We start from the raw sequence: 22,668 nt of genomic DNA, 5'->3' as shown, positions 1-22,668 counted from the left end.
ATAGCTAATCAAGCAGCAGCCACCCATCAGAAGACAAATGGGCCCTATGCAGAGGAGAAGGCTCCTTGGCAGCGAAGAGGTAACAAACAGCTAATGAGAATAAGGAGTTTCTGACCTGGTTCAGATAAATACATTTCCTTTATCAATCTGCCCCCCCAGATGCATCTCAACTTTGTCACAATACTTCAAATTATTTACTGCTCCTTCCTTTCCACTAAGGGCTGGTGAGTGTGACTGGACAAGTCACAAATGTACTACTGGACCCTAGTCAAGCAGGGTACTGAACACACTGATGAAATCCTTTAGGTTTGTTTTAAAGAAAGTTATCTGTGAAGAATTTATTTTTTATAAATACATGCAAAGCATCTAAGCAGCTTACAGCTAGGATCATTTAGTTGCCATGGCAATGCCCTTTCAGAAGCAAGAATTTGTTTTAGGTTCTTCCAAGTTCTGTTCTTCTTGCCAGCTGCTGCTCCACCAATGCCGGAGTGCTAGAATTAAAAAGACAGTGTTTAGAGAAAAAATAAATAAACAATACTATTTCAGAGTGTGACACTTCTATTTCATAGTCTTTCTGATATGCTTCATCTTGTCATGAGCCATTTGTTATCCTCACTTATTTCATCAGCAGGCTAATATACTGTACACTTTAATCTTGGTTGCAAGAAAAACAAAGCGTTTTGGACCGTGTCAAACCTACTATGTTCAGGATTAACAGAAGGAAATGAAAATCTGCTTTTTACATGGAAATAGCAAATCAATGTGGTTAGGTTTAGCCTGAGATTACAGAATTCTGTATGTGCTTCCCATCATATTAGAACTTATTACTATGAAGTTGTGCCTAAAATTGTGATTACATGGCTGAATTTTCTCTCTCCTTTTTATGACATATTACAGGTGCAGCTCTAGCTCTTGTAAATTATCCATGACTGTAGAAAACACAACTGATGGTGCAAAACGTAATGAATACTATGAGAAACTTTTTGGAAATTTTATTTTTCTTTCAAAGGACATAAGACAGATGAATAGAAAAAGAATAATAAATAGAATGTTGGCTGCCAAGGCAATTTTGCATTTTGAAAGGTACACTAATGGAAAGCTTGCCACGGGTACTATAATGGTAGTTTCAGTTATCAAATGTGATTGCTCAGAGTAATTTATTTATGCACCTCCAGAGACAGAAGCTGCACAACATACTGTACTACTTCTAAATGATCAAAGGACACAGATTTACAGCTTTACTTCAAAGAAGAAAATGTTCTTACAATTGGGGAGTTGTTGTTCTTTCTGTTAATAATTACCACCTGACACATCAGTCTCATCACAACTCAGCAAAGATCTGCAAAAACACTTGTGCTGTGATTGGTTTATAAATTAGCCTGTTAAATTGGTGAGAATGATAGGAGAAAGGACCCAATGGGAAAGCTTTTCTCTGTAGACACAAGAAATGATCAGAAAAGATGCTCATGTACTGATGGTGAACTGGGGTTTGGCAATGGATATCCAGTATAGAAAGTACATCTAGAGATTGTTGTAAAATAGAGAATACTGGAATATGAGGTAAAAATAGATGTACTACATTACTAATTCAAACTGATTACATAAATTTTCCCAAAAATCATTGCATCATGATTTTTGTTTGGGTTGGGTTAGGTTGAGTTTTGTTCTTTTTTTTGGCTGTAAACTTGATTCTCAAAAGCAACTATAGGGTTTGTGTGAACTTATGTCTCCTAGAAATGGGGCTGAATGTCATCTCGCATACCTATAACCAAAGCACAACGACTGCCAAGCACACATAACCCTAACTACTACCTCTGCAGTAGTGAAGTTCAGGGAAAGCTGGAGCTAGGACAAGCAGAGCTATTCATTGCTCTACCAAATTGTCAGGAGGTCGTCTTCACCTTCCCCGTTGCCAAAAGATGCAAATTCTATTCAGACAGTTTAAGAAAAGGTGATTTTCCCCTGCTTCTCTGCTTTTAAGTCTATCCTCTGCAGTGAGCCAGCAGTTCAAACTCGGGCATATTCATGAGAGACAGACTGTATTTGATTTATTTTCTTGTTTTTAAGGCAAATTAGGCTGGAAGGATGCAAAAAGCTATCCAAATTGTTACTACCAGTTCACACCAACTAAAACCTAGTTAAAATTCAATACATTTCTTCTCAAGTTAGTTATTGTATTAGGGAAAACAATTCAAGTTTTTATTACAAATGCTTATTATTTCTGCAGTGGTTGCCAGAGGCCCTGTATATACTTTATTATTTCAAGCATGCAGACACTGATGTTGCCTCTTTGAAAACTATGACGATCCTCTAAAAACAGAAGGATCAGCACAAGGCCTCGTGACTATTTAAATTCTAAATGGAAGCTACACAGAATATTTCTAGGTGCAAATGGAGCTTTTCCAATAAGCCTCATTTCTCAAAGACACCGGTGCTCAGTGGAGGAGTAGAGTGAGCAAAGTACACAGTCATCTGAATGTCCCTCTGGTGACAAGTCATCTGCAAAGCAGACACAGAGCAACTTGTAAGTAAGAAATCTGTGCTATACCCCCTGCCAAACCTGTGTTTAGTGAGCTGTGCAATGCCTGACTACTCAGGTTTTGTGCTGTGGGATATTGTATCTCAGTCATACAGAATGAAATCTGGGATAAAATACTTCTTTCTAAGTACTGGCTTAGGACCAGCAGTCTGAGAAGTTTGCTTGTCTAGAAAGCATTTGTACAGTGTGCCAATGAGTTGGCCCTGGCACAGCAAGATAAGAAGATAATAAAAACAAACCCAGCAGTGACAGCATTACTAGCTGTAGTCTTCCTTCACCTTCTCCCCCAGTTTAAAGCTCAGAGTGTTTTAGCAGCCTGTATTTCATCAGCTGTCACAGTTTACGTGGCTTCTGAATGCTAGCAGGCCAGGGAGCATGGGGCACTTGCTTTTAAATCTAGCAATTACTGGAAGAACAGACACCACAGGTCTGTTAAGAGTTACAGGGACTGGAAGAGGAGTAAAATGCCAGTTGCTAATGACTGGCTGATTTCTAGTTCAATTGTTTTGCTGCCTGCCTTGGCTAGGCACGGGGAGATGGGATTCTGACATTCACAACAGTACAAATTATTCCTCTCTAGCTGTGGCACTTCGTGAGGTACCACATCATAAAACTTCTGCACTTACCTTGATCTAGCAGGTTTTCAGACTCTGCTGCAGAACTTAATATAATGGTTCTGCCTCTGGACTGGTGCCATTTTCATGCTATAATACAGTACACATTTCAGATTGTAGTGCGGCAGGAGCCTGAGGTGAATTTCTTAAAAATTGCCAATCTTCTATTTGGCTGTTAAGCTGACTTATCTTAATAGTTGTATTAGCAATATGGTTAAATACAATCCTAGTTAATATTTTATTTGAAGAGTTTAGAATCTCAAATTGTTAAAACACTATACTTACAATGAAGTTTGGATCTTTAAATGGTAATGGTCGGACGGTTGTTTCCACTGATCCTGTGCTGGAGTCTGTGTTCAGAAATTTGTTTTCATTCATGGCCTCCCCACCTGCACTCTGAGGGAAAAAATAGTGTTATTGCTTGTTACTAGTCTGAGCAACTTTAACTGGAGTCTGTTGTATGACCTACCTGTTGGCTTTTTAGCCTTTGGGATTTTTTGAATCTCTACAGATGCTGCCATGCCAGCAGTGGGAAAGCATGAAACATATTTGTCAAGCACTTTACAAAAGACACATAAAGGGGAGGAGGGGAACAGAGTGGCCAAAGCCTACTGAGTAAGAACAGCATAAGGTTTGTTTCAGTATTGATGAAAGCCATCTCTATGATAAAGTTCAAGACAGCATGAAACCAGAAACAGCAGAAACGTATATTGGATTTGTTTCAGAATGTCCAGTATTATAGGACAGGAATATATAAAATTTGTAGTTTTTTGTCAAGGTTCTGAAGAATAATGGATTAATCAGTTTATTCTCTATATGTGGTTTCAGTCATTCTTGAGAGAGGACTGAAAGGAAAAAAATATTATCAGTATTATTTTATATACAAGCTTTGCAAAATATACATTGCTACTAGTTAGTGTTTTCTAGGCTTTTCTTTATGGTTTATTTATTTAGCAGGAAGAGCATTTGAAGAAGGTGTGTGTGACTGGAAAGCTAAAAATGTGTGGCAGTCTAACCAATTTCTGATATTTCTGCAGGGCTGAGTCTACATTGTTTGTTTTTTTTTATTTTGTGTGCACTCTGTAAGTTTCCATGTTACCAGAACCAGCCCATGCTACACACATAAATGTTCTTCCTGAAATCCTCATCTATACTGAAACCAATGAGAATTTTGCCATTGGGTTTGGCAGTTCAATCAATAGGATTTCATACCTTGATTCTTTTTTCTTGAATAACAAAAAGCTTGGCTAAAAGCTAAATCAGTATTTACTGAACAAGTGGTTAGAATGTTTCTTTACCTTCAGATAGATAACAGAAAAATGTTTTCTTGTGAAAGCCTGCACTGCAAAACCTTCTGTGTTGATAAAATACTTGTAAGTAGGAGAAAAAAAGGATCATTATTATTTAGTGAATTATGAATTTACCTCTAAAAGCTAAGACTATATAGCAAAGGCCATAACTCAGCATAACCTTCTCCATGTGGTTACAAGGGAAGTGTTTATATTCTTAACTACATGCATAAAGTAATTACAGGATTAAGAACTAGGCAAGTTGAACTCCTCTTTAAGGAAAAAACATCAGTTATTCAAAAGTGCTGTTTTAACATAGCAAAGAGAGGTCTTAAATATTCAAAGTATGGTATAAAGAAACATTCAAGTGAAAACAGTCCTGTTTCTAGCACCTTATTAAAATAAAATGTATTAACAGAGACTATTTTCAAAACAAGTCAGTCCTCTGTAAGGTTATATTAGAAGGCATATTGCCATAATAACGTCAGTGGAAGCAACACTGAAGTCTGTAGCTTAAGCTCAATCCTTTCCTTGCTGAGGACAACATTACAAGGCTGTGACTGCCACAGAAACAGAAGAAATGCAGATGGATGTTTAGAAAAGTGTGCGTGATGTCACAGTGAGCAGAGAAAATATCTTCCACAATCCTGAGTAAAGTGGCTTTATACAGTGACCTGCTAGGTTTCAAACTATATTCTTGTACATGCAAGCTTCCATCACTTTGAATTTCAGCAGCAAACATTAAAGTCAATCTTGAGAAAGACAAGGCTTCAGATACAAGATTATTTTTTAATAGAGTACCTATGATACTGCTTATTATCAGTGTGAACTCTCTATGTGGAGCAATCAGCACTCAGTTATTCTTCCAAGCATTCCTGCCTTTTCTTTGGTGCCACTTGTTCCTTTTTAAATCCAACCATACAGTTTTTTATTAATTGCTTTATCATTTTTTCCCCTTCAGTAACCTTCTTCTAAGTATTCTGTTGTTCATGAAACATGTTTTGAGTAGCATTTCAGCAATATCTCAAAACATTATTTTAAGTATTTTAAGATGAAGCAAATAGAAACTGTTTATCACTAAATGGGAAGAACCTTCCTTGTATATGTAGTCCTTAATTTCTGCAGCTGGGTACATTTAGACATTACATTCATTGACTTCCATGGGTTTTTCTGTGTGGATTCAGTGCTAGAAAAGTAAGGATCTGCTGGCAAGGCAGTTCCTGAATGTACACATCATTTCTTTTCCAGACCAATGCCTAAGGGACTTCAGGTATTAGTGCTGCTAATAGAGTTGAGATACCTCACATTACAAGCCAGATGTTAATTTTGTTTGTGCTACCATCCCTGGCAGAGTGGCAGAGGCAGCAGGATCCAGAGCAGCAGCTGCTGCTTTTCTGGGCCACATAGATAGCCAAGTCATTCTCCAGTCCCACTGAGATGCAGTCCCAGCAGGAGCTTCTGGACCTGCCATGGACAATTTGAGAACAGTGGTTTACTCTCCAAGGCAAAGGATATAGGCTGGTGTGCAGGACTGTAAAGCAGCTTGCATATCACAGTGGTATGCAATTGATACCATGGTTTTAGAGACCTGTGACAGACTGAGAAGAAAACACTATGATTCCAGTGCAATGCTGGGAACTGAGATAAAGGCACAATGCAGAGGCATGCTCGTTCCCTCACTCAGCATTGCTTGTATGAAATTTCCTATTTTTAGCAGTAGCACTATGGCAGGCAGATATTCAACTAATGTCCTTTTCTTTCTGGAAAAAAAATTAAAGAGTTAAGTGGAAGCACTGCTTCCAGAATAATGTGCTGCTGCACAAAGAAGTGAACCCTGGCAAGTACAGAGCTTTGAAATGATTTTTCCATGCAGCCTGCAGAAGTCTCAGCTGATATCCTCAGTATTTCTTCAGCAGCAAACTGAAAGTGTCTCAACAATCTAGAGATCTGACTAGCCTATGTTTTAAAATGTCAGAATTTAAAGCATAAGAGATGTTATTTTGTTCCAGTATTGGTTTCTGAAAGATTTTTAAAGGCAAGGGGGAGATGCCAAATGAATTTTAACCAATATGGCTCTGCCTTCGCACTGCAAAAGGCGCCCTTCCTGAAAGCGCCTAATGAAGTGATGATAGAAAACACAAAGTACTTACAGCCTGAGAGAGGATTCCTCAGTGAACAATTACTGTACAATAAAGATAAGCTTTAACTTCTAGCATTAACTCAACCATCTCTCCCAAATGTGCTTGTTTGCTTGGTTGTTTAACTTGGAATATAGTTCATTCTTCACTGTCATGTGTTGGGGCAAACAAACAGGAAAGATTTCAGATCCCCTCTGCACTCCAGTGAAGCGCCAGCAGTCTCGTGAACGCAGTGAGGAAGCTCCTGTCACCAGGGAACAGGAGCTGCTCAATGTGTGCTGTAACCCTCAGTCACATGTGGGGTTACTTCCCCTTCCTGCCCAATTCACAACCAGTCCTCAGGACATTTTCCCTACCCAGCCAGGCTCTCAGCTATCTCCCTCACCCCCAGCATTCTAGGATAAATCCAAAGGCTTTGCAGTAGGGCAGTAAAGAAAGTGTAACTATGGGCTGAAAGTCACAATAGCTGCTGTAAAGCTTTTTTTTTTTTTTTTTTAACTTATCTTGTAATGTAAACATCCTTTATGGGGAACTCAATATACACTTCAAGGAGAGAGACAGTCAAGCAGCTTTTAATGTGCACTTTATAACTAAGCTGTGTCTTCATGTAACTAAGGCTACAGGGAATTTGTGCTACAGTAGTCATTAAGCTGTATATCTTTTGCTGCATAGGCTGTTGGAGATTGTAACAACAAAGACTTTGGAGTGGCTTTACATTTACAAGGTGCATCTGCACTGGCAAGTGAAGGTGTGATTTCAGTACAGCTGAGCATGCTTACACTAGTTTTACCCCAAATAACAATAAGAATGCTACAGTAAAGGCTGTAATTAACTGTCAGTAATGATGTTCATCCCTTCCCATTGAGTCTTTCTTTGGCTGCTGACCTCCATCAGTGGTCAGTGCTGCCACCTCCTCTCATCTTACCACCTCCTCCTCCCAGTAGCCTCTTTAGCCAACTGCAGAGCAACCTTAGCTGGAATTTCATGCTGTAGACAGCATGGTAAAGGCTTCTTACAGGAACATTTGTGTGATTTTATTCCCTCTGCATTCCCTTTTATTACCTCTATGTTTATGTGCTTTGACTACATTTTAGCTGCAACCACAGTGTGACAGGTTGACAACCTCTATCCTTACTGGGGTAGACTGGAGAAATAGTGGAGGGTGCTGCTTCTTTTTCACATTTCTTTTCATGAGATCTTTCTTTTCATTGAGTATTCAGTGCATCCCAGGTAAGAAGGACACAGTCCTCCCCATTACTTACTAGGTCTGGGTGACAGTCACTGAGTGTGGAAGCTGACTGAGGACTTGGATTGGTTAGGACACAGCATAGATTTAAGCAAGAGAAAGTGAAGACCTGCAGCAAACACTTGGGAGTTCTAAGAGGTTTGTTGTAAGAGCAGCCAAGTCTGGGGAAGAGACCCGAGCTGAGCTTTCCTACCTTAACACTGGTTTCTTTTGAATAAAGCCAAACCCCAGGAATGAGCCTAGTTTGGACTCTACTGTAAATACTGTGTGTACTGGGAGAAAACACACTGGGAGGCTGCTTTTAATCTTAGGGTTTTGGTACTTTAATTTTTTTCAGGATATTCTGTTCCAAATTCCCTACCACAGATGTATTGGTTTTCACATGATTTCCAAAGATCCTCCATCTGTCTGGTTTTATTTAGGGAGAGAACAAGCAAAACTTGTAGACCATGAAAGCTGACTTCTTTGTTTTGGCTATTTCTATGTGGAATCAGCACTGTGGGGTTTGGGATGGGTGTCTGTGATGGGACTAAATACCAGGCAGAATTAGCTTATGATGAAAGTGCTTGTCTGAATCATCCTACCCTGCCCTAACCACCCCAGCAAGGATTAACTGTATAACAGAATAACTCATATATGCTGAAGTATCATTTCTTAATTATTTACTTTTGCATTATATTCTATAATATTTTTTCATTATTTTACAATAACAGTATTTAATGAGGTATTAAAAAAAACATTAAACCCCATGAAACATAAAAGTTAAAGACATAAATTTATGCATTTCTGGCATCCTATCACTCCATACCATGCCTGTCATGGCTTAGGTAAAAAAAAAAAAAAAAAAAAAAAAAGTGAATAGCAGTGAAGGTACACTTTATTCATCTGTGGCCATTTTCACAAGATGTTGGTTGGCAAAACAGAATTTAAAAACAGAAGGTAAACTGAACAGTGTGTTGGTAAAGCAAAACTTAAATGCATAAATAAATCCCGTAAGAACTGGAAAGGAAGTTTCTAATTGAAGGGAGAAAAACCAATCGTGTAAAGATTTTTTTTCTCTGTCTGTTTTGTTTTCTGCTAATCATTCATTAATTGTTAACACTATAGGGAGCACAGCAATTGTTGATGAAGCTGTTCTAAGCTGCTTTACATATATAGATTTTTGGTTTGGCTTTCCTTCTGTGTTCAATATTTCTGATCTGACTTGATCTTTAAGTTATGACTAGGGGGCTGTATGTCTCTTGAAAAATAAGTAATAAGGGGGGGTTTGGTTCTAAATCAGACCCTCACACTTGCTGGTAACTTTGACCCTCGTGCCCAATTTGGGTTGCTGAGGAACCCACTTGCCTCCAACCTTTGTGTGTCAAGTTCAATGAATGGCTTAAGCTATTTTTACTTACTTTAGGCAGCTGATTTTCATAATCACAATAGTACTACAGTGACATTCTTAATTTCACTAATACAGTTGTTCTAACTCAACCTCAGTTATGATGTCTGTCTAATTATTCCTGCAGTAGATTACTTCTAAAGTTGCAATATCCAAGTTGTAGCAAATAGCTCAGCTTTTAGTTGTGGTTAGGTTCTGTGACATCCTGACACAGATGTGACATGCGCTCAGAGAAGAAAATGGTAATTTATAAACTAGATGGATAATAGCTGTCTTTTCACTAGCAGCCAATTACAGTGAGAGAGAATGGCATGTGGAAACAGAACACGAACGTCACTAGATGACAGCAGCAATGATATAAGCAGACTTTTTGAAACTGGAAGTAGTGTTTGAATGTCAGCTATTTAACAGAGTCCTAGCTAATACTTCTCACACTGGAAACATATATGAAGCTCTTTGATTAATATATTAGTTCTCACTATGTAACAAGTGCACATTCTGAATATTTAATTCATTTAACTTTGCATGATGACATGACAGGACCCATTAAAACTTGAACATGTACACTCTGGCAGCAAAAAGGCAGCTCTTGACATTGCTGGAAACAATTCAGAGAAAAGTGTCAGAATCAGATGTGCTTATGCTTAAGCTAAAATGATAGCTAAAAATTTCTCATCACCAACATTATTAGCATAGTGCATTTCTGAAAGCAAGCTTACTGAAGACTCAATACCAATGTAAGAGTGAAGAAATAGCACTTTCTTGAAAAATATTAACTCTCTCCACTTTAGTCATAGAAAGGTTTGCTGGAAAGACTTACTCAGTAACATGCATAAACATGCCTTCCCCATCTGGTTGCATTTTTCTGGTTCTTGGATTCTGCAGGAAAAACTTTTTCCCTTTTCCTTTTCACTCACTAAAATGAAGTCTGATACATTTTCCACAGTCTTTTCTCTTTTGGTGCTCTGGTATGCACTAGCATTTTAGGGAAGTTCTCCCTCCACAGGTCCTACCTTAATTTGGGGTAGGACAAAAAGTAGTTTAGCTTGGCAATGCTCAAATGCCAGGAAGGGAAAAAGCAAATCTTGCATATTCACAGCAAATTTTATTTCCACAGGGTACTGAAAAACTCCATTTACTAAACAAAGAACCTGAGTAGTAGCTAGCTAAGAACAGGTTTTAAGTACAATGCAGACCAATGTCCCTCCTTTCAAGCAGCTAGAAGGGTGGGTAAGTCAGTCATGCAGTGTAAATGGGGAGTAAGTCCATTTAGTCAATGGGATTCATCATTGCCAACTCATCTTAAAATACAAGGTTCCTGGAACAGGTTTCTGCTTCCATTGACGTCAAAGTAAATCTCCCAGATGTCTGACAACAAAAATATTTTTGTTGAAATTACATTGTCCTCAGATGCTGCTGGTGCTTTTACTTATAAAGAAAGCTGAGAGAGTGTTGTTAAAAACAAACATAACAATAAAAAGCTTGAAATTAGATTGTGGAATTATGATAATAATTGTTTATAATTCCATGTACATGTCATAAATATACTTCAGCTTCTCCAAGCATTCCCCAGAGGACTTCTGAGTCACATGTCAAACTACTTTTCTGTGCAAAACAAAATATCTGTCCTTCCTAAAGCAGCAGTTATTTCCCTCAACTTTTTGAGTATTTCCACAGAGCATCAAGAGTTAACCAACTACACAAATTAATTTCAAACATATGACCAAAATATAGAAATGATCTTGCCTGCTGGGTGTGTAAGAGGGAAGGGGGAGGTGTTTTAAGCAGGACATGGAAAATGCTTCAATTGCAATCTAAAGAAACAAAGATAATACATGAAGACACAAGCTGTCCAGAAATCAACCTGTACATTATGCTTTTGAATTTTCACACTGCTCTGTTGCGGGGAATTAAAACATCTTATATTCTAACTGCCTTAGAAAGGCTGAATAAAATTTTACTCATGCACTAAAAGATTGGACTGCCACATAGTGATGGATGGCTTCTCTATGTTTTCTGTAGGGCATTTCAACAGCATAGACTCTGAGTGCTCTTGATTAAAAGGCGACATTCTCATTTAGGGTCCCATCACTGCTGGAGCTTCAAACCATTATCATTCACCTGCACTGGTGCTTCCAGTGACAAAATACTTACCAAAATGTATAAAATGATAATTACTTCAGTCACTTTGATAGAGGCATAAAACACCCTAAAGCAAAGCTGTAGTATGCTGTGTGAGGGCTTGAATTCAAAATTAAAAATGCAGCCAAAGGGAGAATAAGATTTTAATTACCTTCCCACCTCTCCCACATTTCTTCAAAACCTAGGGGAAGAGGACCTAGCAATTTCATGACATAGGAACTCCCTTCATACTGGTACTGCTCGCTTAAAGAAAAAAAAAAAATCCAGAAAAACTCAAGTTTACTTCGTTCTTCTCAAAATTACTAAACCTTCAAACGCAGAAAGAGACTAACAAGCTTCAATAAAAAGCTTTGATTTCTTCTCAAGAGATTTCAGATGCCAAACATGTTTTTCCATTTATAAACTTTGAAGCACTATGATAGACAAAGTTTTATAACTTACAGATATTTCAAGGAAAAAAAGCCCAAACTATTTTCTGTGGGGAAAACCCTCAAATAAAATGTAATTGGGACACAACTGTGAATAGCTTCATACTATCCCAGAAAAGCTTGGTTTAATTTGCATTTGCCACAAAACTCCCTTCGGCTTTAAATAATTGCAAAGGATCTCTCACTTTTAGATTTCACTTGGTGGACTGGGAATATTCCTTGTTTATAACACTTGACAGTTTTCTTTATTAAGAAAATTGTAACTTGGACAAATTCTTGAGCTGAATGGCATGCTGAAGCAGTTCTGGAGTTAAAAATTTCAGTATACATGGCATGAAAAAGCATGCTAAGTTCATACTTCCACCAAAGGTAAAACTCGACCCAGCTAACAATATTTTGATTCCCCAAGAAAAAAAGCCTTCTAAATTGATGGCCCTTAAGATCAAAAATGGATGAAAGCATACTACCAAAGCAGACTAGAGTAAATCACAATTGAATTTTTATAAAAACTGCCAGTACATTCCTTTCTCTATCAGAAAAAATTCAATTCAGTCAAGGACTTGGCTAAACTTCTTCTTAAAGTTTAAAATACATCATTTGATATAGAACAGTTAAGGTCGAAGTATTTCAGAAGAAAAGACTGGAGGATTACAATATGCTCATGTGCTGCTAACATTGTAATGCTGCTCAGGGAGCGTATCAAGATCCTTCTGTTGAATCGGTTGCAGCCAAGGTAGGAGAAGGATCCAAGTCCATTCACTTGCGTGTAACTGGGGACAAGGAAAGCAAAAAGATATCAGCTCTTAGAGCTGACAGGAAAGTAATTCCATTCTGCAAAAAAACTCAGTTTCCTGATTATAGTTTATTCTGTAAAACATTATCCATTTCAACAGGAAACAACATTGGAGTAAGGAACGAAGACAAAACATTTCTTCAAGGAAAAGCAGTTAATTAGGTTTGAGTAAAGATAGGATGTATTGGTCTTCCAGAGTTCCTACTCTGTTTTTCTTAGGAAAAACACATCTGAATTAGAACAGTCAAATTTTACATTCAGATGTTATGGACTAACAAGTAAACCAACACAGAAAACAGAAGTCTACTTTCATATTTTCCCAATTTTTGCACATTTTAGCACTTATGTCTGCCTTGTCACTTTAACTAGATAAAAATTCTGCTTTTATTAGTTTTCTACTTACTATACTATCCTGCCATGATGCATTAGTAAATACTAGCAGTTATACTGCAAAGGCTTAGCACTGCAATCTAAGGATATTCAGAAGGTTTTTACATTTGTGGAGAGGTATCCAAAGCATTGTTTGTCATACCCAAACACCCTATCAGCAAGACAAACATTAGGTACAGTGATATATGGAAAATTCCCCTTCTAAAGCAATTGAGAATATTATTTATTCTTCTTACAAACCTTCAAAAAGTTAACAAAGGCATAACATATCAGAGGGCAGGAATTGTAGCTCATGCTCCAAACGTCTTTAAAAGAGGACAAGAAAAGAAACTATACCTTAGTTTTTAATAATCTTTAAGGCAAAAAAGGTCTTTGTTATTCTTTGTCTCATATTATAGGAAAAAAAAATCTGTCTGTACATGCTCTGAATACTGCATGCACTTTACTTCACCTCCCATATTCAACACCAAGCATTCCTGCTATGAACAGCACACCAGGTCTCCTGTAGTCAGCAAAATTTAGGTGCATTATCCTATGGATACTTACATTCAACTGGATAATGAAACCAACACACACATCCCCTCCCTCCCTCCTGTGACGACTGAACCAAAATAAACATACAGCAAATTGATAAGGTAATACAAATATCTATTGTAGACTGTTTTGAGGTTGCTCAGAAGGCAAAGGGAAGACAAAGTTGTATAGTGATGTGAATTTCAAGACAAATTTCAGAAACAGTTGTGCAAAAACATTTGTACAAGTAGGTGGTTGTTTACTCAACTATGTAAGTTCTGTGGCCATAAACTTCACCCTGATAGGATACATTGAAACTGATGAACTACAGCATATCTGAAAAGCATCAGTTTAGATTTTTGTATATGCGCTTGTATTCTGACTGCCTTTTATGCTGGACTTGAAACAGAACACAACTATTAAAAGACTTTACTTGTCCACTACATTAGAATTAGTGAAGTTTTGGTATCACATCCTTGATCATAGGTGAGAGGAAAACATAGTATTTCATATTTTGTGATTGGTTTAAAGATGTATTTTTAAAAAGTTCCCACAATTAATTATTTAACAAATAAAAAAAAATACATTTGGGGCAGATAGGACGTAGGTGGATAAAAAGGAAAGTTCTGTGGCTGCAACAAAAGGCAATCTGGCTGCAATAAGTAGGTTTAACAAAAATCAAGGAGAAAATGGAGTTTCTGACAAGAAAATTTAAGGCTTTTAGTGTGAAACTCAAACTAGCACTGCCAGTTCTAGACTAAATAAACAAAGATAATCTACTTAAGGATAAGGACTTTCCAGATAAATGCTTTGGTTTGAGAAGCCTGAACACACTGTGCTTTTGTCAAGGAAAAATGGCCTTCTCTTACTCTGATTTTGTGCTGTTCCTTCCTGGGAAACCATTGTTATGGCACAGGGAGAAGGAACACTGTAGAAATGCATTCAGTGAGTTTTCGGCTTCATTAAAACACCACGGGGAAAAGTCTCCAACTGCAGGACCCTGACCTGCCTATGGAAGGACAGTCTGATGGTCTAGGGAGAGGGTAAGCACATGTATCATATGCCTGAAATGAGACGCAGTAACGCTGAATCACTGAGGCTGGAAGAGGCCTAAGGAGGTCACTGTCCCCCTGCCTGCTCAAATAGGGTCAAAACTGACCTTGCACCAGGCTGCTCAGGGTTTTGCCCAGCAGGGCTTGAACACTTCCAAGGACAGAGATTCCACAGCTCTCTGAGCAACTCTCCATCTCCCTAATTATAAATCCTATAAAACAAAAAGTTCTGATTTTATTAACAAAAAGCTCTTTTGGTCACGAGCAGTCATATAACTCAGGTTAATTACTGCCCTCATTTCTGGATGTTCCATTTCAGCAGTATTTTGATGTTATATTTATGCCCTGAAACCATCCAGGCATAAATGAAACAAACTTGGTAGGCAATGGGGTCCTCTTTTCTTAAATGTACCTGTTTATCTGGAAAAGTAAGACAAGTTTCTGAATGGACTCCATACCAAGACACCACTGCCTCAGTAGAAAGATTTTTTTAAGAAGCATAACTTTGACGCAGCTTCCTATGGGGTTTTAACTCCCTCTTTTTTTCTCCTAGTTGATGTGTATTTTCATACTACTATCTCCCTTCTCTGATTAACACCTCTCATACTCCTGGTATGCCACTGACCCCTTCTCCAAAGATGGTCTACTTGATATATACATAATCAAACTTGAAGTGCTTGTTCTGTATTTAGCTTGGAAAGTTAGTTTCATTTTCAGATTTGAAAAAGAGACTTAGAATCATAGAATCATAGAATTGGCTGGGTTGGAAGGGACCTCAGAGATCATCAAGTCCAACCCTTGATCCACTACCGCTGCAGTTACCAGACCATGGCACTGAGTGCCACATCCAGTCTCTTTTTAAATATCTCCAGGGATGGAGAATCCACTACTTCCCTGGGCAGCCCATTCCAATGCCTGATCACCCTCTCCGTAAAGAAATTCTTTCTAATATCCAACCTAAACCTCCCCTGGCACAACTTAAGACCGTGCCCTCTTGTCTTGCTGAGAGTTGCCTGGGAAAAGAGACCAACCCCCCACTGGCTACACCCTCCTTTCAGGGAGTTGTAGAGAGTGATGAGGTCTCCTCTGAGCCTCCTCTTCTCCAGGCTGAACAGCCCCAGCTCCCTCAGCCTTTCCTCATAGGATCTGTGCTCGAGTCCTTTCACCAGCCTGGTTGCCCTCTTGTTTGCTTGAAAGTGTGATTGATTTTTCCAGCCATCCCACTTAAGTGACACTATCCCTACCTGTAAACCACATATAAATTATGCACTGTCATAGGCATCTCACCCTTTTCTGCCCTTCTCGTTCTTTCACTACATCAGAAAAGCATAAATCTAGGGAAGCAGAAAATAAGGCTGTCATGATAAGCATGTTGCATCCTTACAAACACAGGAGCAAGTAGTGCTACAAGCATGCCAACACTATAAGGACAGGAAAGTTAAAAAAGCTAACTTGCTTACAACTGTGGAGAAGGTTTCACCTCTAAGCTTGTGGATGTTTGCAACATAAGGCACCTTTTAAAATTATGTCAGATTTTATGTAATATTAGGCAGGTTGTGCACAGAAGCACAAAGTGCTGCATTCTGTCTGTTAAGGAAAATTAAGGACATACGATATACAACAATTCATTTTTCTCTTTTTAATAAAGGATAAAGGGACAGATATGATATTAGAAGTCTCTCTTCATGTGGTAGATCCTAGAAATGGCCTGCAATGCTTTACAAAAGGATTTTTCTTTTAATTCCTCAAAATGCTCCTTATTGACAGCAGGGTCTCATAATCAGCAAAGACAATTTTTTTTCCTGGAGTCAGCCAGCACTTACATCCTGGGGTAGGATGATTACAAACCATGTAATTACAGATATTCATCCCTCCCACAATGATGGATTCCACAGTTTCAATACCTATTACTCACAAAATAGTTTCCTTCTATTCATTTCAATTTTTTTTTCTTGAATTAACAGTGATGCATTTTTATTACAACATAAATACATGTTGTTACATGGCATGACTATTTAGCTTTTTGGCTAGAGTTTGGAAGGAAAAGATTTCTGATCCCTGTTGGCACAGCTGGATATTTTGCATTAAAATTATCATTAGACAGAACATTTAACAGAAATAAATACCAAAAATACATTAGCAGATCATTCTAACAGATGTGTTTAATAACAGACCATGGATTCCCTCTTCTTGTAACAGACAGAACCTCCATCCTTGGCTGTAGAAAAGGAAACATTTACTCACTCCCCTTCCACCATGGGCATCCAGCCTGGTGCTTAGCGTGTGCATGGGGAAAAGAGAGTTTAAATCCATGCTGCCAGTGGCAGGAACAGGACTAACTTCAAATGGAGGGGACAGCAAGCACTTGTAAGGACATATGATACAAAAAGCAGTATCAGTGCTGTAACTGTGGTTCTGAATCTCAAGTGCCTATATCTTCAGGGAGAAGTAGAATTAGGACTAGCCCTTAGTATTTCCTGCTAGTTTATTTCGGTAGCATCTCACAGAGCTTGACAGAGTTCATAGTATCAGTTCTAAGGTACTTAAGAGACTGACAGACAAGCAGTATGAAAGCTGAAGCTGTTACTCTCCAAGTCTTCCCACAAGCAGGGACAGTGGATCTACTGGTGAATCAGACCTTGAACTGTGACAGTTTTAACTTAGTCTGTTATAGTCAACTAATGAAACCTGCAGTTAAGAGTATCTGATCTCATTAGGTAGCTTGCTTGTAGTTGTAAAGTGTTTTTCTTTGCCATGTGGTCCTCTTTGTTTCTCATGCTACCCCCAACACCTGTCAGACCTCCCTGTGAACCAGAGCAGTTCAGCAGAGCAGCAGGAGACAATCAGTGCAACTTCCTGGGAGAAGGGGAAGGTTTGGTTAAGTTAGTTGTCTGACTGATGGCCTCTATCAGTGGCTGGGCCCATTTGGTGAGTACCAAAGCTGAATAGATGCAGACACTAGGATGATGTAGCTGACACTTCTGGAGGTGAAGGGTGATGAAGACAGAAGAAATGTGGGGAATCTTTTCTTTTAGACCATGAGAAGCCACTAGCTTGCCTAACTATGCCTCTTGAAGTTGTTGGGATGCTTTGCAATGAGACAAGATATGCTGTTCATGGATATGAATTCTGCTGTGAGGGCCCCGGATATTTCACAACACAGACTGTGTCAACTTTTATGGCTTTGTCTGTAGGTCTAGGTATCAAACGAGGTCTCCACTCTGTTTTCTTGGTATGCTTAAAAAATGTGTTCAAAATCAAACCTTCACAGGCTATCAAATTAATATTTCTATTAGCCCTTCTAATACAAAAATAATACATTTATATAACTACTAATACCTTGCTAATGCAAGAACTTAAGTTATTACTTAACACATGCATAATGTGAAAAAAGCCAGCTTGACACCTCTTCAGAGCTGCAGTACCTGGAGAGTTAAGTTATTCTAAGTTTTCTTTTGTTAATCTGAACATTTCAGTGTGCTAAATGGATTGAGATAACTTTCTAGGAGTACTGGCTCTCAGACAAAATGTCACAATAAAGTACATGCAAGGAGTGTTTCAGCTTGCTATTTCAAAAAATAAACCATCCTATTTATCTTCTTAGTGAACCATCTTCATTGTTTCTTGCAAGTTTATCATTATTCCTAAAATTAAGCGTGATCATAGACTCTCTGTTTTCTGTTATCTAAAGGAAAAATTCCTCTACTAGGATAAGGAGGAAAGGGTAAAAAACCAAAGCCACCAACATAGTGATGCCCACAGTAAAAGATAGTACCAATATGCTTTTGCCTTTCTGTAACATAACACATCTGTGTTTACCAAAAATCTAAAATCTAATCACATGTGGTTGGGGAACTGGTAATTCTCTGAGACTGGCATAGATTGGTTTAGAAATTCACATACTTTTATGATTACAGATCATCTAAAGCCTTCAATATGTGATAAATGTCAGCAAAGTCAATTCTTAGCTCTCAGTTTTGACAGTTTACCTTTTAATTTAGATTCCTCTATAAAAGCAATTCCCTTTTTTTAAAATAATGCTAAACTTAAATCACACATAACTTTTGCCAGATTTCCCTACAAAATATGCTAATTGTCTTTCAATTATAATTTTTCCCCATCAGGGACCAGAAGAGTTCTGGTTCTGTAACAGATTTGACTTCAAATGTGCGGTGACAAAAACTGCTACCTTAGGATAATTCTGGCTCATTAGTGGATTGCCTGAAAATAAGCTGATTTTTTGGGAAAAGAACAGAAACCCCAGGGAAGAAAAGATGCTTAGTATTTCAACTGTTCACAGTCTGCTTTGTTGCAGAAAGTATCTTTGTGGTTACATGCGTTTGAAAGGATGAGGAGATGTAAGTGGTGACTGAGTGTTTCACACAGAGAACTGTGAGTTTGGGGGATTTCCAGAGCTCTGTGGTCTGGTGATGTGCAGAGTACATGGTCTGTGATACCAGTGTGTACCTACCTGTGGGACAGCCATCCCATTTTAAAATTTGCCTGTTAAAACTCTTGTAAGGACACGGCCATTGTTTGAAACTGGCTGAGTTTGTTTTTTAAGAGCAAACTCTTGGGTAGGGCTGTGAATCAGTGTGCAAGTGGCTGAACTTGAGGAGCTCACCTCAGCTCTTTGTATCAGTAACTAGCACTCAATGGCACCTAATCATATCTATACTTTATCCAATCAAAGTGTCATTTATATCAATTAGATTAAGGCTGAGTTAGCATCCCCTGGGAGCACATTACCTCTTCTAAAGATACTGTTCCAGGTAAGCAGTATCTTCAGACTGGCACTGCTTCAATGGTTAAATGAATATATTGTCAGTTACTGTCATAACCTTAAGGACTGAGAGGTGGTTAAAAAAAAAAAAAAGTATAGTCTAGAGCATAATGATGTGATAGATTTTTAATAAACTGGCAACTAGATATGTACTTATATCTCCTTACAATCGTGCAGTATTAAGAGCCTGATGTCTGTGGGCAGGAGGATTGGTAGAAATGCAACCTGTTTATTAAATTTCAAACTATGAAAGAAAACAATAAAACTTTACTGCTACAGAAAGCCTTATATGGTATGATGTTATAATCATTAGATTAAGTATTAGATTGAGTACGTCTGTAAGCAAGGTCTGAATTCCTAATTACATGATTTTTAATTTCAGCTCAGAAAGTTACTGTACTGTGATGTACTAGAGAAGGTACCAGCCCAAAACATGGTGAGAGCAGCAGTTCAGCTCAGTAGTTGCAGCAGTACTCATTTGTTCTGTAGTTAAACCCATTCTCCCTAGCCTCATTTTCCAGGAAATTACAGCCAGATCAAATGCTGTCTTTAAAAGCAAGTTATTTTAAAATTGATTTGATGGTTTCCTACTTACAGTGATAGGCTTGGTAAAATAGCAGAACAGGAGAATTGATTAAATTTAGTGATGATTTACAGTACAATTCCATGCTATTTATGTATTAGGGTAAGCTCTCTGTCCCTGGTGGACAGATTCTGAAAACATAACAGTTAGGCACGTTAATGTGTATGCATTTAAGTCTTCTTGTTGAACATAGAGCTCTCTGAGAACACTAATCTGGTGATCTTCAGTTTAGAGTGTAAAACATAATTATTCATTTACACTTGCAAAAAAAATGAAGTTCTAAGCATACCTCCTTTTATTTTCATGTTGTGCATGAGAGGAGGTTCACAGAATCCCAGAATCATCCGGGTTGGAAGGGACCTCAGAGATCATCAAGTCCAACCCTTGATCCACTACCGCTGCAGTTACCAGACCATGGCACTGAGTGCCACATCCAGTCTCTTTTAAAATATCTCCAGGGATGGAGAATCCACTACTTCCCTGGGCAGCCCATTCCGATGCCTGATCCCCCTCTCTGTAAAGAATTTTCCCTAATATCCAACCTAACCCTCCCCTGGCAGAGCTTAAGTCCATGCCCTCTTGTCTTACTGATGGCTGCCTGGGCGAAGAGACCGCCTCCCTCCTGGCTACCCCCTCCTTTCAGGGAGTTGTAGAGAGTGATGAGGTCTCCCCTGAGCCTCCAGACTGAACACCCCCAGCTCCCTCAGCCCTTCCTCACAGGACTTGTGCTGGATCCCTTCACAGCCTCCTTGCTCTTCTCTGGACCTGCTCCAGCACCTCAATCTCCTTCCTGAACTGAGGGGCCCAGAACTGGACACAGTACTCGAGGTGTGGCCTCATCAGCGCTGAGTACAGGGGCAGAATCCCTTCTCTGGACCTGCTGGTGACGCTGTTCCTGATCCAGGCCAGGATGCCATTGGCCTTCTTGGCCACCTGGGCACACTGCTGGCTCACATTCAGCTTCCTGTCAATCCAGACTCCCAGGTCCCTTTCTGCCTGGCTGCTCTCAGCCACTCTGTGCCCAGCCTGGAGCTCCCCATGGGGTTGTTGTGGCCAAAGTGCAGGACCTGGCACTTGGCGGTGTTAAACCTCATCCCATTGGAATCAGCCCAACTCTCCAGTCTGTCCAGGTCCCTCTGCAGAGCCCTCCTGCCTTCCAGCTGATCCACACTTCCCCTCATCTTAGGGTCATCTGAGAATTTGCTAATGGTGGCCTCAATCCCCTCGTCTAAACCATCAGTGAAGATATTAAACAGAACCGGGCCCAGCACTGATCCCTGGGGGACACCACAGGTGAGCGGCCACCAATTGGATCAGCACCGTTCAGCACCACTCTCTGGTGGCCTCCAGCAGTTCCTAACCCAGCACAGAGTGCCCCTGTCTGAGCCCTGGGCTGACAGCTTTTCCAAGAGAATGCTATGGGAGACGGTGTCAAAGGCCTTGCTGAAGTCCAGGCAGACTCCATCCACAGCCTTCCCCTCATTCACCAGGCAGGTCACCTCATCATAAAAGGAGATCAAGTTGGTCAGACAGGACCTGCCCTTCCTAACCCCGTGCTGGCTGGGTCTGATCCCCTGTCCATCCTGTAGGTGCTGTGTGATTGCCCCCAGGATGATCTGTTCCATGACCCTGCCAGGCACTGAGGTCAGGCTGACAGACAAGGAGTTTCCTGGGTCCTCCTTTTGTCCATTTTTTTGGATTGGTGTGACATTCACCAACTTCCAATCATCTGGGACCTCCCCAGTGATCCAGGACTGTTGGTAAATGATGGAGAGAAGCTTGGCAAGCTCTTCCCAGGCTCCCTCACAATCTTGGGGTAGATCTGTCTATTCCCATAGACTTGTGAGGATCCAAGTGGCTCAGCAGGTCACTAACTGTTCCCTCCAGGATTGCACAGGAGCTACTCAGCTTCTCATTTCTCTCTACAAGCCCCAGAAGCATCTGTCCTCAGGACAGCCCGACTTACTGTTGAAAACCGAGGTAAAGAAAGTGTTAAATACCTCAGCTTTTTCCTCACCTTTAGTAACTATGTTCCCCTCCAAGTCCAACAAAGAATGTAGGTTTTCCCTGCCCCTCCTCTTGCCCTTGATGTGTCTGTAGAAAGACCTTTTGTTATCCTTAATGGAAGTGGCAAGATTGAGTTCAAATCGTGCCTTCATCTCTCTAATTTTCTTTCTACATGACCTAACTATATTTCTAAACTCTTCCTGAGTAGCCAGCCCTTTTTTCCATAGACTGCAAGCTCTCTTTTTAACCCTAATTTCCTTCAATATCTTCCTGTTCAGCCAGACCAGTTGTCTTCCCCTCCAGGCTGCCTTTCAGCACACAGGGACAGACTGCTCCTGTGCATTCAGGACTTGCTCCTTGAAGTACACCCATCCCACCTGGACCCCTTTGTTTTCAAGGGGGTACACTCTGTAGCAGTCTTCTGAAAAGGCCAAAATCTGCCCTCCGGAGAGGCTTATTTAAGAGGATGATAAGTTCAAAACATTTTGACAATTGTGATTTCTGATATTGTTCTACAGCTTCTGTTTTTAAGCACAGAACAAGAAATACTCAGTGTTAAGTATGCATACAAGAGATAGTTACATAAAATGAAGGTTGCCAGTTATGCTGCTGCAATATTCACAATTAGACATAAAATCAATATATTTAATAATTTGACTCTTAAGTACCATTGCAGAAAAGGAGGTTCAATCTTAACCTTCTAAATGGTACCAAGACCTGCTGCTACTACCATGATGGAAAGTAAGGTAGCAAAAAGCATTTTC

General features: G+C 39.4%; 1 protein-coding gene across 1 annotated transcript in view; it reads right to left on the bottom strand.

Annotated features, from left to right (window-relative positions):
* INO80C (INO80 complex subunit C) overlaps nucleotides 1-22,668 on the bottom strand; it is a 38,968-nt gene that overhangs the window by 11,834 nt on the left and 4,466 nt on the right. The window contains exons 2-3 of the mRNA XM_030445696.1: nucleotides 3,439-3,549; nucleotides 380-491 (exon numbers count right to left, since the gene is read on the bottom strand). Of these exons, the coding sequence (XP_030301556.1) occupies nucleotides 380-491; nucleotides 3,439-3,549 (223 nt within the window). The remainder of the gene's footprint in view (nucleotides 1-379; nucleotides 492-3,438; nucleotides 3,550-22,668) is intronic.

Source organism: Calypte anna, chromosome 2 (genome assembly GCF_003957555.1).
Source record: "Calypte anna isolate BGI_N300 chromosome 2, bCalAnn1_v1.p, whole genome shotgun sequence".
Taxonomy (NCBI): domain Eukaryota; kingdom Metazoa; phylum Chordata; class Aves; order Apodiformes; family Trochilidae; genus Calypte; species Calypte anna.
This window is presented reverse-complemented; position numbering and strand designations above follow the sequence as displayed.